Genomic DNA, 22,267 nt, shown 5'->3' with positions numbered 1-22,267 from the left:
TATAATAGCTGTTTTAAAATATTTTTCTGCTGATTCCAATATCTGGGCTCCCTTGAGTCAGTATCTATGGTCTTTTATTTTTCCTTAGTAAAGGGGCACACTTCACTGTTTCTTTGCATGATTCATTTTTTTTTTTTTTTTTTTGGTTGAAAACTACATGTTCTAGATAATATATTGTAGCAACTCTTGATTCAGATTCTTCCGCCTTGGAGGTTGGGGGATATTGTTGCTGAGTGTTTTTGTTTATTTAGTAACTTGCTTAGACTATTCTGTAGTGACTATCTCTTCTGCAGTGTGTGACTACTGATGTCTTTTTTTTAAACATGAATATTTAGTTATTTATTTAACATGAATGTAGTTTATTCTGGTCACACTTTAAAACTATTGTTTTAATTTTTAAACTTGGCTTCTTAAAAGTCATCCCTGGGTCAGTGTAGATTAGTGGTCAATGATTGGCTTAACCCCTAGGCCAGGAAATTTTATACTCTTTGCTATAGGATCTGTTTGTCATTTGGGGAATGCATTCAAATTTCAGACAACTTACAATTCTTCATCAGCCTTTAGTTTCAGTGTGTTCAAGGCCTTACATTCACATAGAGTCAGTAGATAGCTAGGACCCTCTCCAGTTTCTCCTTAGCAACTGTGAAGTTTTACCACCAGGGATCCCATAGTAGGTTTTACCAAGACCCATTATGGCTGTTTGGTTCCCTAGTATGCCCTTTTAAATTTCTGGTTTATCTGCTCTGTTGCCTGCCCTACCTAATACTAATAGTATGACCTTAGTCTAGCTCCAGTAGTGGCCTTCCTGGATTGTTTACTATTGTTCCCCAGCTTGTCACCCTATTGTGATGCTGGGCAGTATCTAGAGCTGATTTTCTATGCTCAGCTTCAGATTAAATCAGCCCACTCTGGCTCCAGTCATCCTCTTGGCCTGGCCTGGCCTGCTCTGACGGAATTACTCCCAGGAAGCTGGGGGTTGGGAGATAAGGGCAGCTCTAGGCTAAAATGCCAGAGATTCTCACGTTCTTAGTATGGTTCAATAATTTTTCCTGAATAATCCTTTCTCAATTTGATGTATGTATGCCTTTGGTTAATTTTCAGAGGCCTGAATTGGTTGTTTTTGACAATTTTATCCAGTTTTGTTGCTTTTTAGGGAGAAGGTTTGCTGAGCAATTTAAGCATTCCAGAATTTCTGTCTCCTTGTATTATTTTTGGCATCTTTATTTTTATTGAACTTTAAAAATTCCCCAGCTAGACCATAACCTTCTTTGGGCAGACACCATCTTTCTCTTTTCTGTACAGTACCCATCCAAAGTGCAATAAACATTTGAGCTTTCATTCCTTTATCTGTCAAATGAAGTTAATTTGCATTGCTTACCTCAAAGTATCAAGTGAAATAGTAGTTAAAATTTTCATAAACTGTAAAACACTTTGTAAATGGTAAAATTCTTTGAAAATTTTAAAGTAGTTTGCAAGCTACAACACTAATTTTTAATTTTTAATTTTTTTTTAAATTTTTTTTTTTTTCAACGTTTTTTTTATTTTTGGGACAGAGAGAGACAGAGCATGAACAGGGGAGGGGCAGAGAGAGAGGGAGACACAGAATCGGAAACAGGCTCCAGGCTCTGAGCCATCAGCCCAGAGCCCGACGCGGGGCTCGAACTCACGGACCGTGAGATCGTGACCTGGCTGAAGTCGGACGCTTAACCGACTGCGCCACCCAGGCGCCCCTAATTTTTAATTTTTAATGCTGCAACCTGTTGTGCATGAATACTTGGAAGTATTCATCCTGAATCCATGGGCTTTTTTTTTTTTCCTTGTCATTTTATGTTCATAGGTTTTACTGTTGGTTTGAAAGAAATAGTTCACGTGTTTTTTGGGGGAGCAGCAACAGGTCACTTGCAGAATGGTCTGGGTATGAAAGCTGCTAGCTGCACCAGGAGGGAAGTTTTTAGGACCTGTTTTCTCTCTCACATGTTATTCTGGCTCACCACTGCTTATTCTTCAATTAGAAAGGTGAACTACCAATGGAGGCTAGTGTGGACAATAGAAATAAATACTGGGGAGATGTGGAGTCAAGTAGTTCACTGGGATATGCCAAGAAGTGGCAAGCACTTTGACGCTTTTTTCTGAGTTGTCTTTTGGAGAATATGAAGGATGATTCATTATTCATTCAACTACTATGTATTTAGTATCCATTCTGTGCTGGGTAATATTTTGGGTGCTGGGGATACAAGACAAACAGAATCCATATTGTTATGGAACTTACTCTAGTTGGGGAGAAAATAAATAGGTAAGAAAATATATAAGGTAGTGATAGGTATCAATAGGAAAGGTAAAACAGGATGATGGGACAGAGAATAACATCTTTGGAGGAAGTATTTTAGGTAGGTGGGTTAAGGTAAAGAAGTCATTTCTGGTAAGAGATGAGACCTGATTGAAGTGAGGGAGTATACTATTTGGATATCTGGGGGAAGGGCATTCTGGGTGGAGGGAAGAGCAAGTGCAAAGATCCTGAGATGTAAGCATGCATGCTGTGTTCAGAGAACAAGGAGGTCATTGTGATTGGAGTGGAGAAAGCAAGGCAGTAATAGTAGGAGTTGCAATCAGAGATGTGGGCATGTGAGGTCAGATCATAGAAGGCCTTGTAGACTTTTAAAAGGATTTTGGATTTTATTCTGAATAAGATGAGAAGGAAGCTATTACACAGTTGTGTTCGCTGGCACAAGAAATGTAGACTTGCTGTGGTTCAGCCCCAGGAAGCAGGGGCAACTCCATACTTGACTCTGGAGAGATAGCTAGGAAGGATGTGCACAGTGGGCACTTACTTTTCTTTTTTTTTTTTTTTTCTTTTTTTTAAATTTTTTTTTTCAACGTTTTTTATTTATTTTTGGGACAGAGAGAAACAGAGCATGAACGGGGGAGGGGCAGAGAGAGAGGGAGACACAACATCGGAAACAGGCTCCAGGCTCCGAGCCATCAACCCAGAGCCTGACGCGGGGCTCGAACTCACGGACCGCGAGATCGTGACCTGGCTGAAGTCGGAGGCTTAACCGACTGCGCCACCCAGGCGCCCCTTACTTTTCTTACTAAAGAAGTGAAATCAGGTCGGATGGGTAGTGAGTGTATGGCAGCTGGGATTGTAGACGTCAGGCAGGCAGTGCTTTTATTCTCTTGTAACTGACTGTGTGTGCCCCGCTGGGACCCAGCAGGTAGATATGAACTGCCTCCATGAGAGGAATCTGTCGAGGTCACAAGGGATCCTGAGTTAAAGGGAAGGGCTCAGGGCCTGCCATTCCAGAGGAGAATCGAGTGCTGGGTTTGGGAGACTAGGAACTTCATCTAGCATGGTGGAAGTAGCTTAGACATTGGAATCAGACAGACCTGGTTATGAAACTGACCTTTCTCAATTCTTAGTAATGAGACTTTGGATAGTTTGCTTTATTTCTCTAGACTTAAGTTTATTTATCTATAATACAGTGAAAATAATACCTATATTGCAAGATCACTTGTGACCTTTTAAGACTTATAGGGACTTAATAAGGTAAGTCTCTAGCGCAGTGCCTGTCACCTGGTAGATGTTCAGTAAATAGTAGCTGCCGGTAATAGAGGTAATATTTATAATATTGGTAATGGTTAATCCCTACACAATACCTATTGTGTATCAATCATTGTAGTAATGTACTATCAATCATTGATAGATTATACTATCAATCAATAGTAGTATTCTTAGGTATCACAAATTTAAGTCCAAATCCAAATTTGTTTTTCACTCCCAAACATGCTCTCTTCATAGTTCTCATCCCAGTAAGTGGTTATTTTTATTATTCCAATTTCTCAAGTTAGCTTTGGAGTCATCCTTAATGTCTTTCTCCTTCTCATACTCCATATTCAATCCATTGGTAATAGCTGTCAGCCTGTTCTTCAAAATATATCCAAAATATGACTACTTTCCACCACCACTATCACCACTGCTACCACCCTATTTCAGGCCACCATTATTCTTCATATGGATTATTTCAAATAGCATCCTGACTAATTTCCCTTCTTTTCCATTTGCCTTCCTGCCATCTGATCTCAGCTCAGCAGCCAAAGTAGTCTTAAAATGAAGTCAAATCATGTCACTCTTCTGCGCAAAATACTCCAGTGGCTTCTTATTTCAAATAAAAAACAAATTCCTTATACTGGTCTACAAGCTCTGCATGATTTGGCCCTTATTACTTGTCTGATGTCACTGTCTACTCTTTTCCCTTTCATTCGCTGCTTTCTAGCTAAAGTGGCCTCCATGGTGTTTCTCAGACATAGTTCCACTTCAGGGCATTTGCATTTGCTGTTTCCTCTACTTGGACAGTTTCCTCTCAGCTGTATGGCTGGCTTCTTCAACTTATTCATTGCTTAGATGTCACTCAATGACACTTTCTCTAGCCATTTAAAAAATTGCACCTCCCCTCCCCCCACCAGCACTCCTTGTCTACCCTCAGTGGATTTCTCTACTGCATTTACCACTATCTGATATACAATATATTTTACTTTTTAGAAAATTTTGTCTCTCCTCCTCTCCCAGCTCAAGTGTAGGTAGGAATATTTGTTGTTCCTCTATCAAGTTTATGTGGGACAAATGACATTTGGGAAAGAGAGTCTCAGGCATTGTCTTCAAACTATTTGGGCTTCAAAATCTCCTTGGAAACATAAATGCATAGATTCCTAAGCCCTATCCCATAGAGCATAGAGAATATTGTACACCATGTGAAAGAATTTGGATTTTATTCCCAAAGCCTTTGAGGAGAGTAACCCATCCAACCTTTGTTTTAATAATGAATATCAAGGATGAGGTAGACTGGGTTAGATTGTGGAAAAATAGACTTCTTGGCACTGTTGTAGTAGTTTAGACAAGAGATGATGAAACTTAAAACAGGGGCAGTAGGGTTTTTTGGGAGCTCATGATCAGGTGTGAAAGAGTGGGTGGCATTTAGGATAACTTCCAGGTTATCTTAGGTGCTAGGTGGATGGATTGTCAGTAACTCTGAGACAGGCAATACAGGATGAAAGAATGGGGCTGGGAAAAGATTCTGAGTTTACTTTTGGGTATGGTGGGTTTGAATTGCTTAAGGTGTGATCAGGAAGAAATGTTACGAAAGTAGGGTGTGTGTGGGTGTGGATGTGTGGTTGAATGTTACGTTATAATAATTATTGTGAGAAAATGTGGATTTGGAAGTTACTAGGTTTCATGTGTCATGAACTAATCTAGGCAACCATTAATCTACCTTTGTATAGGTTTGCCTATTCTGGAAATTTCATATAAATGGAATCATGTAATATGTGACCTTTTGTGACTGGTTTCTTTCACTTAATGTAATGTTTTCAAGATTCATTTATGTTGTATCATGTATCAATACTCCATTTCTTTTTATTGCCAAATATTTCATTGTATGGATGTATCACATTCCATTTATCCATTCACCAGTTGAACATTTAAGTTGTTTCCCTCTTTTGTTTTTGTTTTGAGAGAGAGAGTGAGGTGGGGGAGGGGCAGAGAGAGACTCCCAAGAAGGCTTCATGCAGAGCTTGATCCCTGACTGACCATGAGATCATCCTGAGCTGAAATGAAGAGTTACATGCTTCGGGGCACCTGGATGGCTCAGTTGGTCGAGGGTCCAACTTTGGCTTAGGTCATGATCTCACAGTTTGTGAGTTCGAGCCCCACGTCAGGTTCTGTGCTGACAGCTCAGAGCCTGGAGCCTGCTTCGGATTCTGTCTCCTTCTGTCTCTGCCCCTCCCCACTTGTGTTCTGTCTCTCTGTCTCTCAACAATAAATAAATGTAAAAAAAAAAAAAAAAAAAAAAGTTGCATGCTTCACTGACTAAGCCACCCCTGTTTCCATCTTTTGACTATCATGAATAATGCTGCTGTGAACATTCATGTGGACATGTGTTTTCATTTCTCTGTGTTATATACCTAGGAGTGGCATTGCTGGATTATATTGTAACTCTGTTTAATTATTTGAGGAACTATCAGATTTATTTCTAAAGTGACTGTGTCATTTTACATTCCCACCAGCTTTGTATGAGGGTTCCATTTTCCTCACACTCTTGTCAACACTTTTTGTTATCTTTTTATTTTAGCCATTTAGTGTATAGAAGTAGTATCTCATTATATCATTTATATAACTTCTTTGAAGAAATGTGTGTTCAGATCCTTTGCCCATTTTTTAATTGAGTTATTGGCCTTTTTATTATTGAGTAAAGATAAGAGTTTTTTTTTTCCCCCAAAAAAATTTTTTTAATGTTTATTTATTTTTGAGAAAGACAGAGACGGGGGAAGGGCAGAGAGAGAGAGGGAGACAGAATTCGAAACAGGCTCCAGGCTATGGACTGTCAGCACAGAGCCCAATGCAGGGCTCAAACTCATGAACCGCAAGATCATGACCTGAGTGGAAGTCGGACACTTAACTGACTGAGCCACCCAGGCACCCCAAGATAAGAGTTCTTTATATTTTTTAAATACAGATATTTATATTTATATACAAATACAATACCCGGGGCACTTGGGTGACTCAGTTAAGCATCTGATTCTTTTTTAAAAAAAATTTTTTTTCAACGTTTTTTATTTATTTTTGGGACAGAGAGAGACAGAGCATGAACGGGGGAGGGGCAGAGAGAGAGGGAGACACAGAATCGGAAACAGGCTCCAGGCTCCGAGCCATCAGCCCAGAGCCTGACGCGGGGCTCGAACTCACGGACCGCGAGATCGTGACCTGGCTGAAGTCGGACGCTTAACCGACTGCGCCACCCAGGCGCCCCAAGCATCTGATTCTTGATGTTGCCTCAGGTCATGATCTCAGAGTTCATGGGTTCTAGCCCCATGTCGATCTCTGCACTGTCTGTGCAGAGCCTGCTTGGAATTTTCTCTGTCCCCCTTTCTCTCTGCGCCTTCCCCACTTGTGCTCTTGCTCTCTCAGAATTAAAACAACAACAACAACAACAACAACACCTTAAAAAAACCCTAATCCCCTATCCTATACAGTTGACCCTTGAACAACATGGGTTTGAACTGTGTGGGTCCACTTACGCGTGGATTTTTTTTTACCGTACAATAATACTGTAAATGTATTTTCCTTATGATTTCCTTAATAACATTTTCTTTTTCTAGCTTTATTACAAAAATACAGTATGTAATACATAGACAAAATACGTGTTATTCAAATGTTTATATTCTCCAGTCAGCAGTAGGTTCTTAGTAGTTAAGTTTTGGGAGAGTCAAAGTTACCTACAGATTTTGGACTGCACAGGGGTTTGGCACCCCTAACCCCTGCATTGTTCAAGGGTCAACTGTATATGGTCAGCAAATTTCTCTCCTTCTCTGGGTTGTCTTTCACTTTCTTAATGGTGTCTTTAAAGCACAAAAGTTTTTAGTTTTGATTAATCCAGTGTATTTTTGTTTCCTTTGGTTGTTTGTACTCTTGGTATATTTAAGAAACCATTGCCAATCCAAGGTTACAAAGGTTTATGCCTATATTTTCTTCCTTCTTGTATGAGTTTTGTATTTCAGCTCTTTCATTTAGGTCTTTGATCCATTTGGGGTGCTAGTCTTGACCCTGCCCTTAACTTGCTTTGTGACCTTGGGCTGTTCATTACCTTTTTCCAGCTTCACTTACTTCATCTATAAAGTAAAAGTTGTTATGTGTGTATATATAGAGCAACAGAAAACAGATCAGTGGTTGTCACAGGCTGGGAATCAGTGGGAGGGTATTGAATACAAAGATGAGAGAACTTTTTGGGGTGATGAAAATGCTTTATATTTTACTTGTGGTGGTGTTTGTATGACTACACATTTTCAGGGGTCATAGAACTATATACCCCAAAGGGGTAAGTTTTACTATATGTAAATTATACCTCAATAAATCTGTTTTAAGAAAACCTTACAACACCTTTATAAAGTATGTAATATTTTCCGTTTTGAGGCTAGAGGAAACTGAAGCTCAGAAAGGTTAGTGGCCTGTGGTCCCACATTTGGTAGGTGGCAGTGCTAGGATTTGAACCTAAATCTGTCTGATCAAAGAGCTTGTGATCTTCCTACTCATGTTTAGTCTGTCCCTGAAACTATTAAGAGTATGTGGATTCTCTCGTAAAGGGTTGACTTACCCTTGAAAGCCAGGGACCGTCTCTTCCTGCAAGCAGCTTCCCCAGAAGTGGCTGTCACATTCTTAATCCAAATTTTGAACCCATGGAATATCTCATTTCTGTCAGTCATCAGTAGGGCTTGGAATCAATGCTGTTGTGGAGTGCTCCCCCAGTCAAGATATCCTTTTGAGGCTGAGGCCCTCATTTTGGAGCAGGAGGAAACCATTTCCAAAGTTTTTGAGTTTCTTTGGTTATGAAAAACATTTTCATACCTTGCCCAATCAGCAACATGGATTACCTTCTTATTAGGAGCGTGACTAGATGTTTACAGGGCCAGTTGTGCTGCTTAGCACTTTAACAGTCTTGCTTACGCCACATTATTTAGCAAAGAACTAGTTGGGTAGAAGAGAGACCTAAGGCAGGAAAAGTGTACAAGTTGTCTTCTGTGTTGTTGCTGCCATCACATCATCACCATCATCATTTACATGTGTGCACCACCTGACGGTTGGTGGTGTATTTTGACATTCTGAGATCTTTTTTAATTCTCCCAGTATCTGTTAAGGAGAGTGCTTATATTTAGAGAGAGAATGTTAACCTGGCCATATTCTTAGATAACTCTGGATGCAAGGGGTATTTTCTCCTTAAATTGTGCCGAAATATGTATATATCCTGTAACCTTCATCCTCAAGTTTTCAGTTCATTTACTGGTAGTAGTTTAATCTAGCCTGTTGCCTTGGGGTCATTTGCCAGGGCTGCCCATTGGCTACCTTTCAGGAAGTTCTAGCCTCTGGAATTAACCAGTAGCATTTTCCTTTTTGCCTGTTTGACCACCCTGCCTTCCTCTCCTTGGGAACCCATCTTTACACCACCTCTCATTCCAGAAGCCTGGAGAGACTTAATTAACTCAGAGCAATTGTCATCAAGCCAGTTGTTGACTGCCTGTCTTGACATTTGACTTGTTTCCTGTCCTGAGGTGCTATAAGAGAAGTTAATGACCTAAAAAATTGCCCATCCATCATGTGAGCCTAGTTAGGAGAGAATTGTTTGATTTTTATGAAGTGTAAGTAATATATTTGTAGAGACAAGTTTTTCAAACATGTACTGGCCTATGTGTCAGAGATGGTTCTCTAAACAAGATGGGACAAATGGGCTGTAAAACAGAGTTTAATGACAGATTTTTCCATTAATCAGAATGGAGAATGTGCTTCATTAAGGTAATTAACAGAGCACTTGTGCAGGTGATACTTACTGCACACAAATTTCCAGGTTTCTTTCTGTTGAACAAATTTTGAAAGAGATCTTGACTGTGTTTTGCATTAAAATTCTCAGTGGTGATAAATTTCCATTTTTCCCAAATCTATTAGTAACTGGTATCTTGTCCTCTGCAGGTGCAAAGGGTTGGTGAGACACTTGCTGCTCTTCCTAATAGTCTGTGTATTTGTTGTTTGGCTCTTACACTCCCCTGATGAACAGTAGAAGTGCATCCTTTCCCAACTCCCGGACTGGCATCCTTAGCATTGGAAAAGACCTCAGAGAGTCTAAACTAATTGATTTGACATCACGATGTTAGAGTCTGGAGAGGGGAAGTGACTTGGCCAATGCCACACAGTATACCAGTGGCAGAGTCATCTGTGGGATAGTGGGTCTGGTTCTGAACTAAAAGCCAAAAGGTCTGGGTTGACATTAGGCAAGTTGTATCACCTCTCTGCTTCTCAGTATCTTCATTTGTATAAGGAGAAAAGTGTATAGCATAGGGCCAAGTACAAACAAATGGCTTTTTGCTTCTTTCTGCTATACCATGTTGTTCTCTGTGAGTATAAGTTGAAGATTATAGAAGGGAAACTGATGTCAGGGAAAATGAACAATCAATAATCAGTGCTATTTTCTTTGTTTCTGTATAGGATCCTCAGTCTTCCACAATGAACCCTGTTTATAGCCCCGTGCAGCCTGGGGCTCCTTATGGCAACCCTAAGAACATGGCCTACACAGGTAAGTGGTGTGAAAATAGTTCTCATTTTGAAAAACGGTGGTTAAGGGCATTACCAAATAACTTGCTGAATGACTTTTGGTATACTGTGCCTCCAAAAGCCCTGGTAAAGCTTGGGAACTTGTAGAAGAGAGATATGTCTGGGGTTCAATGGAGATGGAAATGACATTCTTACAACTAAGGATTGTTGAATTGTCATCTAGGGGAAAGGAAGGGAGGTAACATTTATTGAATACCTACCATGGACCTAGCCCTGTGATGCACAGTTTCACATATCATGTTTAATTTTAAACCAGTTTTTCATGGTACAGCTTCTTATCACCATTTGACAGTTGAGAAAGCCATAGTCACAGTAAGAGGCCATAAAACAAAACCAAAAATAGATATTTGAGCCCAGGTCTGCTGATCCTGAAAGCTGATCTTTTTCCTTAACTGCATACCAAGCTGTTTCCTACTTCACTCTTTGTGTATGTTGTCCCTCTGTCTGGACTGCCATTGTCCCCTGATAGCATCACCTTGTTCTTTAAGAGCTCCGCTCTGAGCTCAGAGAGCACTCTTCCTGGAATCATTCTCTCCCATACTTGGCCTTAGGCAAATTTTTTTAACCTTCCAGAGCCTTTGTATTCCCGTTATAATATTACCTTCTGCCTTCCTTCCTTTCTTTTTTTTTTTTTTCTTTGTTCCTCACACTTATTCTTTGTTTTAGGTGTTTGTTTTTTTAAATTGAAGTATAGTTGACACACAGTATTACTTCAGTTTCAGGTATGCAACATACTGATTGGACAAGTCTATCTGTTGTGCTGTGCTTACCACAAATGTACTTACCATCTGTCACCATACTACACTATTACATTATCATTGACTATCCCTATGCTGTCCCTTTTATCCTTGTGACTTAATTCATTTTTTATATAGAACCTGTATCTCCCACTCCCCTTCATTTTGCATCCCCCATCCAACGCCCCTCTGGCAACCATAACCATTAGTCTGTTCTCTGTATTTATAGGTCTGTTTGTGTTGTGTTTGTTTAATTATTTTTTAGATTCCACATATAAGTGAAACCATGGGGTATTTGTCTTTCTCTGTCTTACTTCACTTTAGTGTAATACCCTCTAGGTCCATCTGTGTTGTTGCAAATGACAAGATCTTCTTTTTTATGGTTGAGTGATACTCCATTCACACACACACACACACACACACACACACACACACGCCCCACATCTTTTTTATCCATTCATCTGTCAGTGGACACTTAGGTTGCTTCTATAATTTGGCTATTGGAAAAAAATGCTCCAGTAAACATACAGATGCATATATCTTTTCAAATTAGTGTTCTTTGGGTAAATACACAGTAGTGGAATTATTGCATCATATGTTATTTCTGTTTTTAATTTTTTGAGGAACCTCTGTACTGTTTTCCATAGTGATGGCACCAGTTTGCATTCTCATCAGCAGTACACAAGGGGTCTTTTTTTTCCACCAACACTTGTTCTTTTTTGTGTTTTTGATTTTAGCATGAGGTGATATCTCATTGTGGTTTTGACTTGCATTTCCCTGATGATGAGTGATGCTGAGCATCTTTTCATGTGTCTCTTTGCCATTTATATGTCTTCTTTGGAAAAACGTCTATGCAGATCCCTTGCCCATTTTTAATTGGATTATTTGGGGGTTTTTTGGTGTTGGGTTATGTAAGTTCTTTATATAGTTTGGATATTAACCCCTTCTTGGGTATATCATTTGCAAGTATTTTCTTCCAGTCAGTAGATTGCCTTTCCATTTTGTTGATGGTTTACTATGCAAAAGCTTTGTGTTTTGATGTAGTCCCAGTAATTTATTTTTGCTTTTGTTTCCCTTGCCTTAAGAGACATACCTAGAAAAATGTTGCAATGGCCAGTGTCAGAGAGATGTTTTCTTTTAAGAATTTTATGGTTTCCTGTCTCACATTGAGGTCTTTAATCTGTTTTGAGTTTATTTCTGTGTATGGCTTAAGAAAGTGGTCCACTTTTATTCCTTTGCATGTAGCTGTCCAGTTTTCCCAGCTACATTTATTAAAGAGACTGTCTTTTCTCCATTGTATATTCTTACCTCCGTTGTCATAGATTAATTAACCATATAAACATGGGTTTATTTCTGGACTGTCTATTCCATTCCATTGATCTGTGTGTGTACTTTTGTGTCAGTATGATACTATTTTGATTTAGGGCTGTCATAAGGATTAAATGAACTAGTGTAAGGCACTGAGCATATAATATCTGGCATAAAGTAAGCACTTAAAAATGTTATTATTTACAAATAAATAAAGATGGGTAAAACATATGGTAATAGAAATAAATAAGAAAATGTATTTAGATTGCCCAGCATGGTGCTTAGCATAGCATGGGCCTTCAAGAATACAGTGATTATAGGGGCGCCTGGGTGGCGCAGTCGGTTAAGCGTCCGACTTCAGCCAGGTCACGATCTCGCGGTCCGTGAGTTCGAGCCCCGCGTCGGGCTCTGGGCTGATGGCTCAGAGCCTGGAGCCTGTTTCCGATTCTGTGTCTCCCTCTCTCTCTGCCCCTCCCCTGTTCATGCTCTGTCTCTCTCTGTCCCAAAAATAAATAAACGTTGAAAAAAAAATTAAAAAAAAAAAAGAATACAGTGATTATAGATCCAAGGTGAAGGTAACAATATGAATAAACACATGGGGAAGTAAGAAGGTATGGTCAGATTACATACAGTCATTACTTGAGATTAGTTGGAGAAAAGAGCAGGAAAGGGGAAACGTGGGGGAACGCCTGGCTGGCTCAGTCAAAAGAACATGCAACTCTTGGTCTGAGAGTCATGAGTTAGAGCCCCACACTGGGAAGGAGATTACTTAAAAAAAGAAATAAAATCTTTATTAAAAAAAAGAAAAGGGGAAAAGTGGGAAATGACACTCAAAAAGTAGATTAATAATGGTCTTCATGGCAGGATTGGAAGTGAAAGAGGGAGTAGAGAGTTTTGTCCCAGAAGAGAGTCATTGGCAGTGAATTTTGGAATGTATTGGTTCCTTCTTATAACTTTGCACTTTACTGTGTATCCTAACTTCCTAGACAGAAACTTGAGGGTTCTCTAAGTGTCCTTTGTCTAATTGTTCCATACTTTGCTCTGTAAAAACACTAGGAAGGTGCTTCAGAAATTCCTCAAGTAATGTGATTTGATTTATTAAAAATATTTAGAACTATTTTTATGAAGTATGTATACAAATAAGATGATCAGTGTGTTAAGCTTCTAAGAATGCATGTTAATTTTTTAAAAAACACAAATAGTCGTAGCTACTTGTGTCTGTAAATCAGGATTTTCTTAATGCGAGGCAACTCAAAAAAACATTCAAATATGTTGGATGTTGAGCCTGATATAACTATAGCTGTTATTACTTTCAATTTCATATGTTTATGTTTATCACAACAGCCTTATTGTCCCTACTTAACATTAATAGTAAATATTTTGAAATTTCTGTTTGAAAATATTTACGATATACTAAAATTGTTGTGTGTTTACTCTAAGAAATTAATGCCAAAACCAGGACCTACCGAGCAGTAGTTGCTCTTTTTCTTCCCAGTTTAGTGTCTCAGCAACCCAAGTCCCTTTGGCAGAGAGGACTGAACCACTTTGGCAGACAGAGCCCAGGGGAATCCTGTGGGTTTCCTGTGATTCTGGCTGCATTCATTCTCACTGAATTGCTAAACTTGAGAAAGAAGAAAACAGTTGCATTTATCTATTGATTTGCTCAAAAAAGATTAGGCTGTGTGATATATTGGGAAGGAAGTGGACCTTGTTTCTGCTTGGCACGTAGTATAGAACTTGGTAAATGTATTTTGATTGAATGAACAACAACCAGGGGCGCCTGGGTGGCTCAGTTGGTTGAGCGTCTGACTTCGGCTCAGGTCATGATCTTACAGCTCGTGAGTTCAAGCCCTGCGTTGGGCTCTGTGCTGTCAGCTCAGAGCCTGGAGTCTGCTTTGGATTCTGTGTCTCCCTCTCTCTCTGCCCCTAACCCACTCACATTCTGTCTCTGTCTCTCTCAAAAATAAATAAACATTAAAAAAAAATTTTTTTTTTTGAATGAACAACAAGATTCAGATCCCAGCTCTGTTAGATAATAGCTAGGTGACTTTAACCTAGCTTAACCTTGCTTAATCTCCCTTAACTTAAATTTCTTTTATAAACTGAGAAAATATTACTTACTCCATAGGACAGTTGTGAAAATTAAGTGAAATAATTAGTATTCCTCCCGAGGGAAAGAGGGAGGAGTGTCTTTGTTTCTAAGCCTGAAACTATGTTTTAAGTTAATTTCTCTGCTGCAGATTCTAAGGCCACTTAGGAAGAATAAACTCCACACAAATAGAGTAAGTTCAGACTTCACATAGGCCAAGGTTTCAAATTCTTCAGGAAACTTTCTTTTTTAAGCTAAGTTTCCATTGTCTCTGTATTTTTGAGTCCGTTTTTTTTTTTAAATTTTTTTAAATGTTTATTTTTGAGGGAGAGACAGAGTGCGAGCAGGGGAGGGGCAGAGAGAGACAGAATCTGAAGCAGGCTCTAGACTCTGAGCTGTCAGCACAGAGCCGGACATGGGGCACAAACCATGAACCGTGAGATCATGAGCAGAGCTGAAGTTGAATGCTTAACCAACTGAGACACCCAGGCACTCCCCCTTTTTTTTGAACTGACAATATGATTCTTCCAAGATCCCAGCTTTTTAGAAGGGAATTCGAGTTCCGTTGTCCTTCCCAGAGCCCAACGCCTCATCTCCCACCTCCAGTGGCGAAATAAAGCAAGCCCTGTAATTGCCCAGACCAACATCAGCTATGAGAGGTAGTTTCCTCTTCAGTTTTTCACTCCTGGGGATCTCTTTTTCTTTCTTAAAATCTCAACTCTGCTTATGTTTATTATATGACATGAAGTGTTTGTTATCCAGCTTTTCAAGATGTTATGTAGTAAGTAGATTTTCAGGTTATCTTCTCCATAGTGCTGGAAATAGAAAACCCAAGTAAGATAATTTATAAGCAAATGCCAAATGTAATGCATTAGAGTAAACATTTGTTATTGTTAATAACAGTAATGGTTATGTTAAAGAGTATTACCATTTGGCAAACACATGCTGAGTACTTTCTATAATTAATCTTACTAATCACAAACCCCATAGGATCATCTTTTAATGGTGGTTTAATTGGTGGTTTAATTCAGGTCATAAAACTTGGCCAGTGTATATAGCTTCTAAAAGATGAGGAAATATCAGGTCTTTATGATTTCAAAGTATATGTGCTTCCTGTTATAGTAAGCTGATATGTTTTAAAATATGTACTCCTTTTACTGTTCCCAGTGATAAGCTAGATGAGAGGGTTGTTTTTTCAGTTTCTAGGACTAGGGAGCCTTACCTTGGAGGGGCTAGAAGCCTGCTCCTGGCCAGCAGTTTGGAATAGGCTAGTGAAGGGCAGTAGAAGCAAAAGTGGAAGGTCAAGTTCATTGTGGTCTCATCTGCCTCAGAGGTAATGGGGTAGTGGCCACATGGAACAGAGGTTGGAAAAACGGATTTGAAATTCTCTGTGGAATCTGAGACGGAAATAAAATATAACTACACAATTATGATTCTGACATCAGTTCTAATGTGTGGGTTTTTTCCTCACACCATGCAGTTCTCCAGTACCAGTCAGGTATCCTACAGTTCAACTCAATTCTGATACTATCTACTTGGAGTTAGTGTCAGATTCCACAGATTGAGGGCTCAATCCCACAACACTGTCTTTATTTCAGATGCTAATCGCACGCCCAAGTTGTTACTTGTACTTCTGACTGATAGCCTGTAAATCAGAGGTTCCCACAACCACTGCCTTGGGTTCATTTAATCTGGTAGAGCAGCTCAAGAACGCAGGAAACCAGTTTACTCACTAGATTATTGGTTTATGGTAAAAGAATATAACTCAGGAACAGGCCGATGGAAGAGATGCATAGGGCAAGGAATGTAGAAACGAGCACGGAAGCTCCAGAGTGTGCCACTCTCCCTGCACCTCCATGTGTTCACCAGCCTGGAAGCTCTCCAGATCTTGTCCTTTTTGCCTTCTATGGGGACTTCATTACATAGACATGATTGATTAAACCATTGGCCATGGGCAATTGATTCAAGCTGCAGCCCCTCTCCTCTCCCCAGAGGTCAGGGTGGTGGGACTGAAAGTTCCAACTCTCCAATCACATGTTTGGTTCCCCTGGCAAACCTGTCCCCATTGCTTTCCAGATGTCACTCATTAACATAAACAGATGTGGTTGAAAGGAGTTTATTTTGAATGTCAAGATACCTTTATGGCTCTTATCACTTAGGAAATTCCAGTGGTTTTAGGAGCTTTGCACTAGGAATAAAGATGAAGACCAGATATTTATTTCCTATTGTAAATCATGGTATACAGCAATACAGTATATTTCAGTGAACAGCTGTCTGCTAGTCAAATGACAGTATTTTCACGTCCTTTTTAAACTCCTTTACTGAGCACTTACTGTGTGCCAAAAATTGATCTCAGTGTTTTACAGACAATATTTCTATACTTGCAACAGTCCTGTGAAGTGATTATAATTAGCTCCTTGTGCATCTTGGAAAAGAGAATTCAGAGAATATACTATGTCCATATACTTTAAAACACTTAAAACATAGTGTTATAGACTGAATATTTGTGTCTCCTCAAATTCATATGTTGACACTCTAATTCTCAATGTGATATTATTTGGAGTTCGGGCCTTTGCAAGATAATTAGATTTAGTTGAAGTCCTGAGGATGGGGCCCTCATGATGGGATTAGTGCTCTCATAGGAAGAGAGACACCAGAACTCTCTCTCTGCCATGTGAGGACACAGCAAGAAGGCTGTCATTAGCAAGGCAGGAAAAGAACCTTCACTAGAACCCAGTTGGGCTGGCATTCTGATCTCATATTTCCATCCTCCAGAGAGCGAGAAATCAATGTCAAAGCCACTCAGTTTGTGGTATTATATTATGGCAGCCTGAGCCAGTTAATAAAGATAGTAAGTACAGTGAACACTTAAATACCCTTCACATAGATTTACCATACCAGGGGGCTCTTTAAAGAATGGGGCATTTCTTTTTCTGAAAGGCCTCAGAAACATTTCTCTGCCAGAAGTTTGCAATGTAGACAAGACCTAAATAATTCTCCATACCCCTTTCCTTTCCTTTCCTTTCCTTTCCTTTCCTTTCCTTTCCTTTCCTTTCCTTTCCTTTCCTTTCCTTTCCTTTCCTTTCCTTTCCTTTCCTTTCCTTTCCCCTCTTCTCTCCCCTCCCTTCCCTTCCCTTCCCTTCCCTTCCCTTCCCTTCCCTTCCCTTCCCTTCCCTTCCCTTCTCTTCCCTTCTCCCCTCCCCTCCCTCTCTTTCCTTCCCCTCCCCTTCCCCTCTCCTTCCCTTCCCTCCCCTTCCCTTCCCTTTTCCTTAAAATGTTCTGATGCTGAGAGTGTCCAAGCATCACCAGAGATCTAGAATAGATGCTGAAAAGAAGACAGATATTGGAATCTATCAGATCTGGGGTGGACTCCAAGCTCTGCCACTAATTAGCTGTAGGACCTTGGGTGAGTTCTTTAATTTTTCTCAGTCTCATTTTCTTCAACTCTAAAATAGAGTCATGATCTATACAGATGGTTGGTTCACAGGCCCATGAAAATGTTTATGAAGTCTAAGGCACCATGGCTGGCTCAAATGTGGTGTTCAGTTAACAGTTGTTACAATGCACAACACTAAGTATATCTCTACTGGGGAAAGAATGTGGGGTAAAGAATGAGTGACTTAGATTTAGACCTGATTCTACCATTTAAAAACTGTGTGATGTCAGATAAATTATTAAACTTTCTAGGCCTCAGTACATCATCTGAAAGAAAAAGAAAAAAGCAATGGGGGTGGGGGGAAACCGTTAGGAATTTATTCTTCACAAGACAGCAGAAAGTAATAAATGTAACAGGGCCAGCCATTGATTTGGAGTGAAGTTTCCAAAACCCAATTGGAAAGAATTCTGAAATGTGAGAATAGATGGACCTCTTAAAGTAATCCATAATCTTATAGGTGAGAAGATGGAGAAGTGTTTTGCAGAAATGTTGGAACTGGGTCCCCCTGTTTCGGGTTTGTGTATTCATTGTCTCTTTACCACAGAGCAACATCAAGGTTTCATCTTACATCCTCTCCTGGCTACTTCTCAATCCTCTGCTGGTCCATACCAGCTCATATCCTTTCCCCCACTCCTGTGCTGGGCCCTAAATGAATTTCGTGCTTTCAGCTCACAGCAATTACCATTGAAATACTTCAAATACCCCAACAAAACACATGACTCTCAAGGTTGGAAAACTAGGAAATTGATCTGTTCAAAGACTTCGTTGTCATTTTTCAGTTTTCTTTTCCTAGAGTGCTTTTTATGCTTAAAAAAAAAAAACAGTGGATTTAAGAAGTATATTTGTATTTGACACAGTTTTTCAGGTGGAAGACCTTGATAATTAAGCTGACAGTGTGCAGATACAGTGAATAATCATTGTAATGTCAGTGAGACTAAAAAAGAGTATCTTTCTCTTCAATGACCCCGGCCTGCACCCTTCACCCTCCTTTGTGAGGATCACCTGATGGAGGTTTTAAGACTAACTATAACTAGTTTGTTCTTTGCAAAGAACCTTTTGTGGGGTTTTTCCCCCTCACATTTATTTCTTATAACAAGTCTAGGGAGATAGCCCTTATTTTCCAGATGAAATGATGGGATCAGGCTTCCCAAGGTCACATTGTATAGCAGAACCCAAACCCCAGATTTTCTGCATTACAAAGCAAGTGCTTTTACTGCTCTAGCCAACTTGGCTATCTTTTGGACACCATAGTGATTAGGATCTTAGATGAGCCCAGGAAATGGTGAAAACTACTCCACAAAACTCCCTTCTGATGTTCAGACTGAATGTCTACTCAGGAAAGACTTCAGGTCAATTAATTACTTTCACCTATGACTGAAATAGGTCTCTAAGAAGAATTCTTACTAACTCTTCTCCCTTTGGTTACTAGTAATCTCCTTGTTGTTAAATCCAGTGGACCCTTGTCAGCCTTTCTTCTAATTTGACACTTCTATATCATTTGAAACTCCAGATCCCTCCCTTCTGGAAGTTTTCTCATTCCTTGCTTTTCATTGATTACAACATAGTCTTTCTGTTTATTTTTGTTTGTTTTTCCTTTTTTCCTCTCTGGCTGTTCCTGAATCTGTCTGCTTTCCAGTTTTTCTTTCCCCACTCACCCAGTAAAAGTTGGTGTTGCCCAAGAGCCCACTTTCTCTTTCATCTTAGTTCCAGCTACTGTCTGTAGGCTGATGATTCATAAACTCTAGCTCTACAGCAAACCTCTCTTCTGAGCTTCAGACCAGTTTATTATCTAGCTGTCTTCAGAACCTCTTCTCCATGAATGTCTCCTATTTTGTTTAGATGCATCATGTCTAAAACTGAGCCTATTACCTTATAATGCATTTTTCCTTTTATCAGTTTGTAATCAGTACCATCATTCACCTATTCCCTCAAATCAGAAACATAGGAGTCCTTCTTAATACTGCTTTTTCTTTTGCCTTCTAAAGTCAGTTACTAAGTCCTGTCTTTTTTTTTTAATTGTGGTAAAATACACATAACATAAAATTATTTGACATCTTAAACATTTTAAAGTGTACAGTTCAGTGGCATTAAATACATTCAGATTATTGTGCAAGCATCCCCACCATCCATACATAGAACTCTTTTCATTTTTTTTTTCTCAAAATTATTTAAATTCTAGTTGGTTAACATATAGTATAGTATTAGTTTCAGGAGTAGAATTTAGTGATTCATCATTTACGTGTAATACCCAGTGTTCGTCACAAATGCCCTCCTTAATACCCATCACCCATCTAGCCCATCTCCCACCCACCTTCCTCCATCAACCCTCAGTTTGTTCTCTGTCTTTTGTAGCCCCCTTTTCCCCTGCCTTCCCATATGAGTGAAATCATGGTATTTGTCTTTCTCTTACTGACTTATTTGCTTAGCATAATATTCTGTAGCTCCATCCATGTCATTGCAAATGGCAAGATTTCATTCTTTTTGATGACTGAGTAATATTCCATTATTTGTGTGAGAGGGGGTGTGTGTGTGTGTGTGTATATATATATATATATACACACACACACACACACGCACACACATATATCTGTATATACCACATCTTTTTAAAAAAAAATTTAATGTTTATTTTTGAGAGAGAGGACATGAGTGGAGCAGGGGCAGACACACACACACACACACACACACACACACACACACACACACAGAATCCAAAGCAGGCTCCAGGCTCTGAGCTGTCAGCACAGAGCCCGACATGGGGCTTGAACTCACAAACCGTGGAGGTCGGACACTTAACCTGCTGAGCCACCCAGGCGCCTCCTATACCACATCTTCTTTATCCATTCATCAGTCGATGGACACTTGGGCTCTTTCCATAATTCGGCTATTGTTGATAATGCTGCTATAAACATTGGAGTGCATGTACCCCTTTGAATCTGTATTTTTCTTTTTTTTTTTTAAGTTTATTTTGAGAGGGAGAGAGTGAGAACAAGTTGGGGAACAGAGAGAGGGTGACAGAGGATCTGAAGCGGGCACTGTGCTGACAGCAGAGAGCCCGATGCAGGACTTGAACTCAGGAACTGTGAGATCATGACCTGAGCTGACGTTGGACACTTAACCAACTGAGCCACCCAGGCACCCTGTCGAATTTGTATTTTTGTATCCTTTGGGTAAATGCCTAGTAATGCAATTGTTGGATCATAGATTAGTTCTATTTGTAACTTTTTGAGGAACCTCCATACCATTTTCCAGAGTGGCTGCACCACTTGCATTCCCAGTAGTGTAAGAGTGTTCCCCTTTCTTCTCATCTTTCCAACATCTGTTGTTTCCTGTGTTGTTAATTTTAACCATTCTGACAGGTGTGAGGTGGTATCTCATTGTCATTTTGATTTGTATTTCCCTGATGATGAGTGATGTTGAGCATCTTTTCATGTGCCTGTTAGCCATCTGTTTGTCTTCTTTGGAAAGATGTCTATTCATGTCTTTTGCCCATTTCTTCTTCTTTTTTACCCCCCCCAAGTTTGTTTGTTTGTTTATTTGTTTAGAGAGCATGAACAGGGAAGGAGCAGAGAGAGAATTGGAAGCAGGCCCTGCACTCAGTACAGACGCGGGGTTCTCTAGTACTTACAACCCTTTAATGATACTTCATTGTCCTTTGGTTGAATTGAAAACTCCTTAGTTTGCAAGAGAAGGTTTTTATGACCTGACCATTCACATCCCTCCAGCCCATTTCCTGCTCATCTTATGTATCTGTATTTTCCAAGTGGTGGCTGGTATTATGTTTTTATTTAGAGCTATAATTTCACTAGAGATCATCAGGGCCAATCCTCTTCTCAGGTGAGGAACCTGAGGTTTCATAAGTGCCTAAGGACAACACCTATTACAGTTCACCATGAATTCAATATCTGATTTACCTCTCTCTTCCTAGTACTCAGCCCCTGGCATGCCATGAATATTGACTAAGTATTTTTTAGTCAGATAGATGAACTAACCGATACCAAAATTGGAAGTAGAACCCAAAACTTTGACAGCTAAACTAGTTTTCTTTCTATTCACCTTATGCTGCTTTTTAATTTCCAAGGCACTTATGTGTAAAACATCTGGCATACAGTTATGCTCTTATTAGGTAGTAAAACATTAGTAGCCATTGTTATTAGTCATCATTATGGGCATACCTTATTTTATTGTGCATCGCAAATAGTGCATTTTTTACAAACTGAAAGTTTGTGGCAACACTGAGACAAGCAAGTCTTGACACCATTTTCCCATTAGCATTTGCTTGTTTCACGTTTCTGTGTCACATTTTGGTAATTCTTAAAATATTTCGAACCTTTCCATTACTATATTGTTATGGTGATCTGTGATCAGTGATTACAGCTTGCTGAAAGCTTAGATGATGGTTTATATTTTTTAGCCATAAACTGTTTTTAATTAAGGTTTGTACATTGTTTTTTAAGACATAATGCTATTGCACACTTAATAGACCACACTATAGTGTAAGCATTACTTTTATATGCACTGGGAAACAGAAAAGTTCGTTTGGCTCACTT

At 39.5% G+C, this 22,267-nt stretch overlaps 1 protein-coding gene across 4 annotated transcripts in view; it reads left to right on the top strand.

The window, feature by feature from the left end:
• The window catches only part of FAM168A (family with sequence similarity 168 member A), a 206,907-nt gene that overhangs the window by 129,852 nt on the left and 54,788 nt on the right, over positions 1 to 22,267 (top strand). For all 4 annotated transcript variants that reach the window (XM_086678270.1, XM_086678272.1, XM_086678269.1 and 1 more), the window contains one exon: positions 10,022 to 10,109. In XM_086678270.1, coding sequence (XP_086534396.1) covers positions 10,040 to 10,109 — 70 coding nt within the window. In that variant the 5' untranslated portion in view covers positions 10,022 to 10,039. The remainder of the gene's footprint in view (positions 1 to 10,021; positions 10,110 to 22,267) is intronic.

This window comes from Puma concolor, chromosome D1, assembly GCF_028749965.1.
Source record: "Puma concolor isolate L17-30 chromosome D1, mPumCon1.1.hap2, whole genome shotgun sequence".
Taxonomy (NCBI): domain Eukaryota; kingdom Metazoa; phylum Chordata; class Mammalia; order Carnivora; family Felidae; genus Puma; species Puma concolor.
The sequence above is the reverse complement of the archived record's forward strand: the minus strand, read 5'-3'. Positions and strand labels throughout refer to the sequence as shown.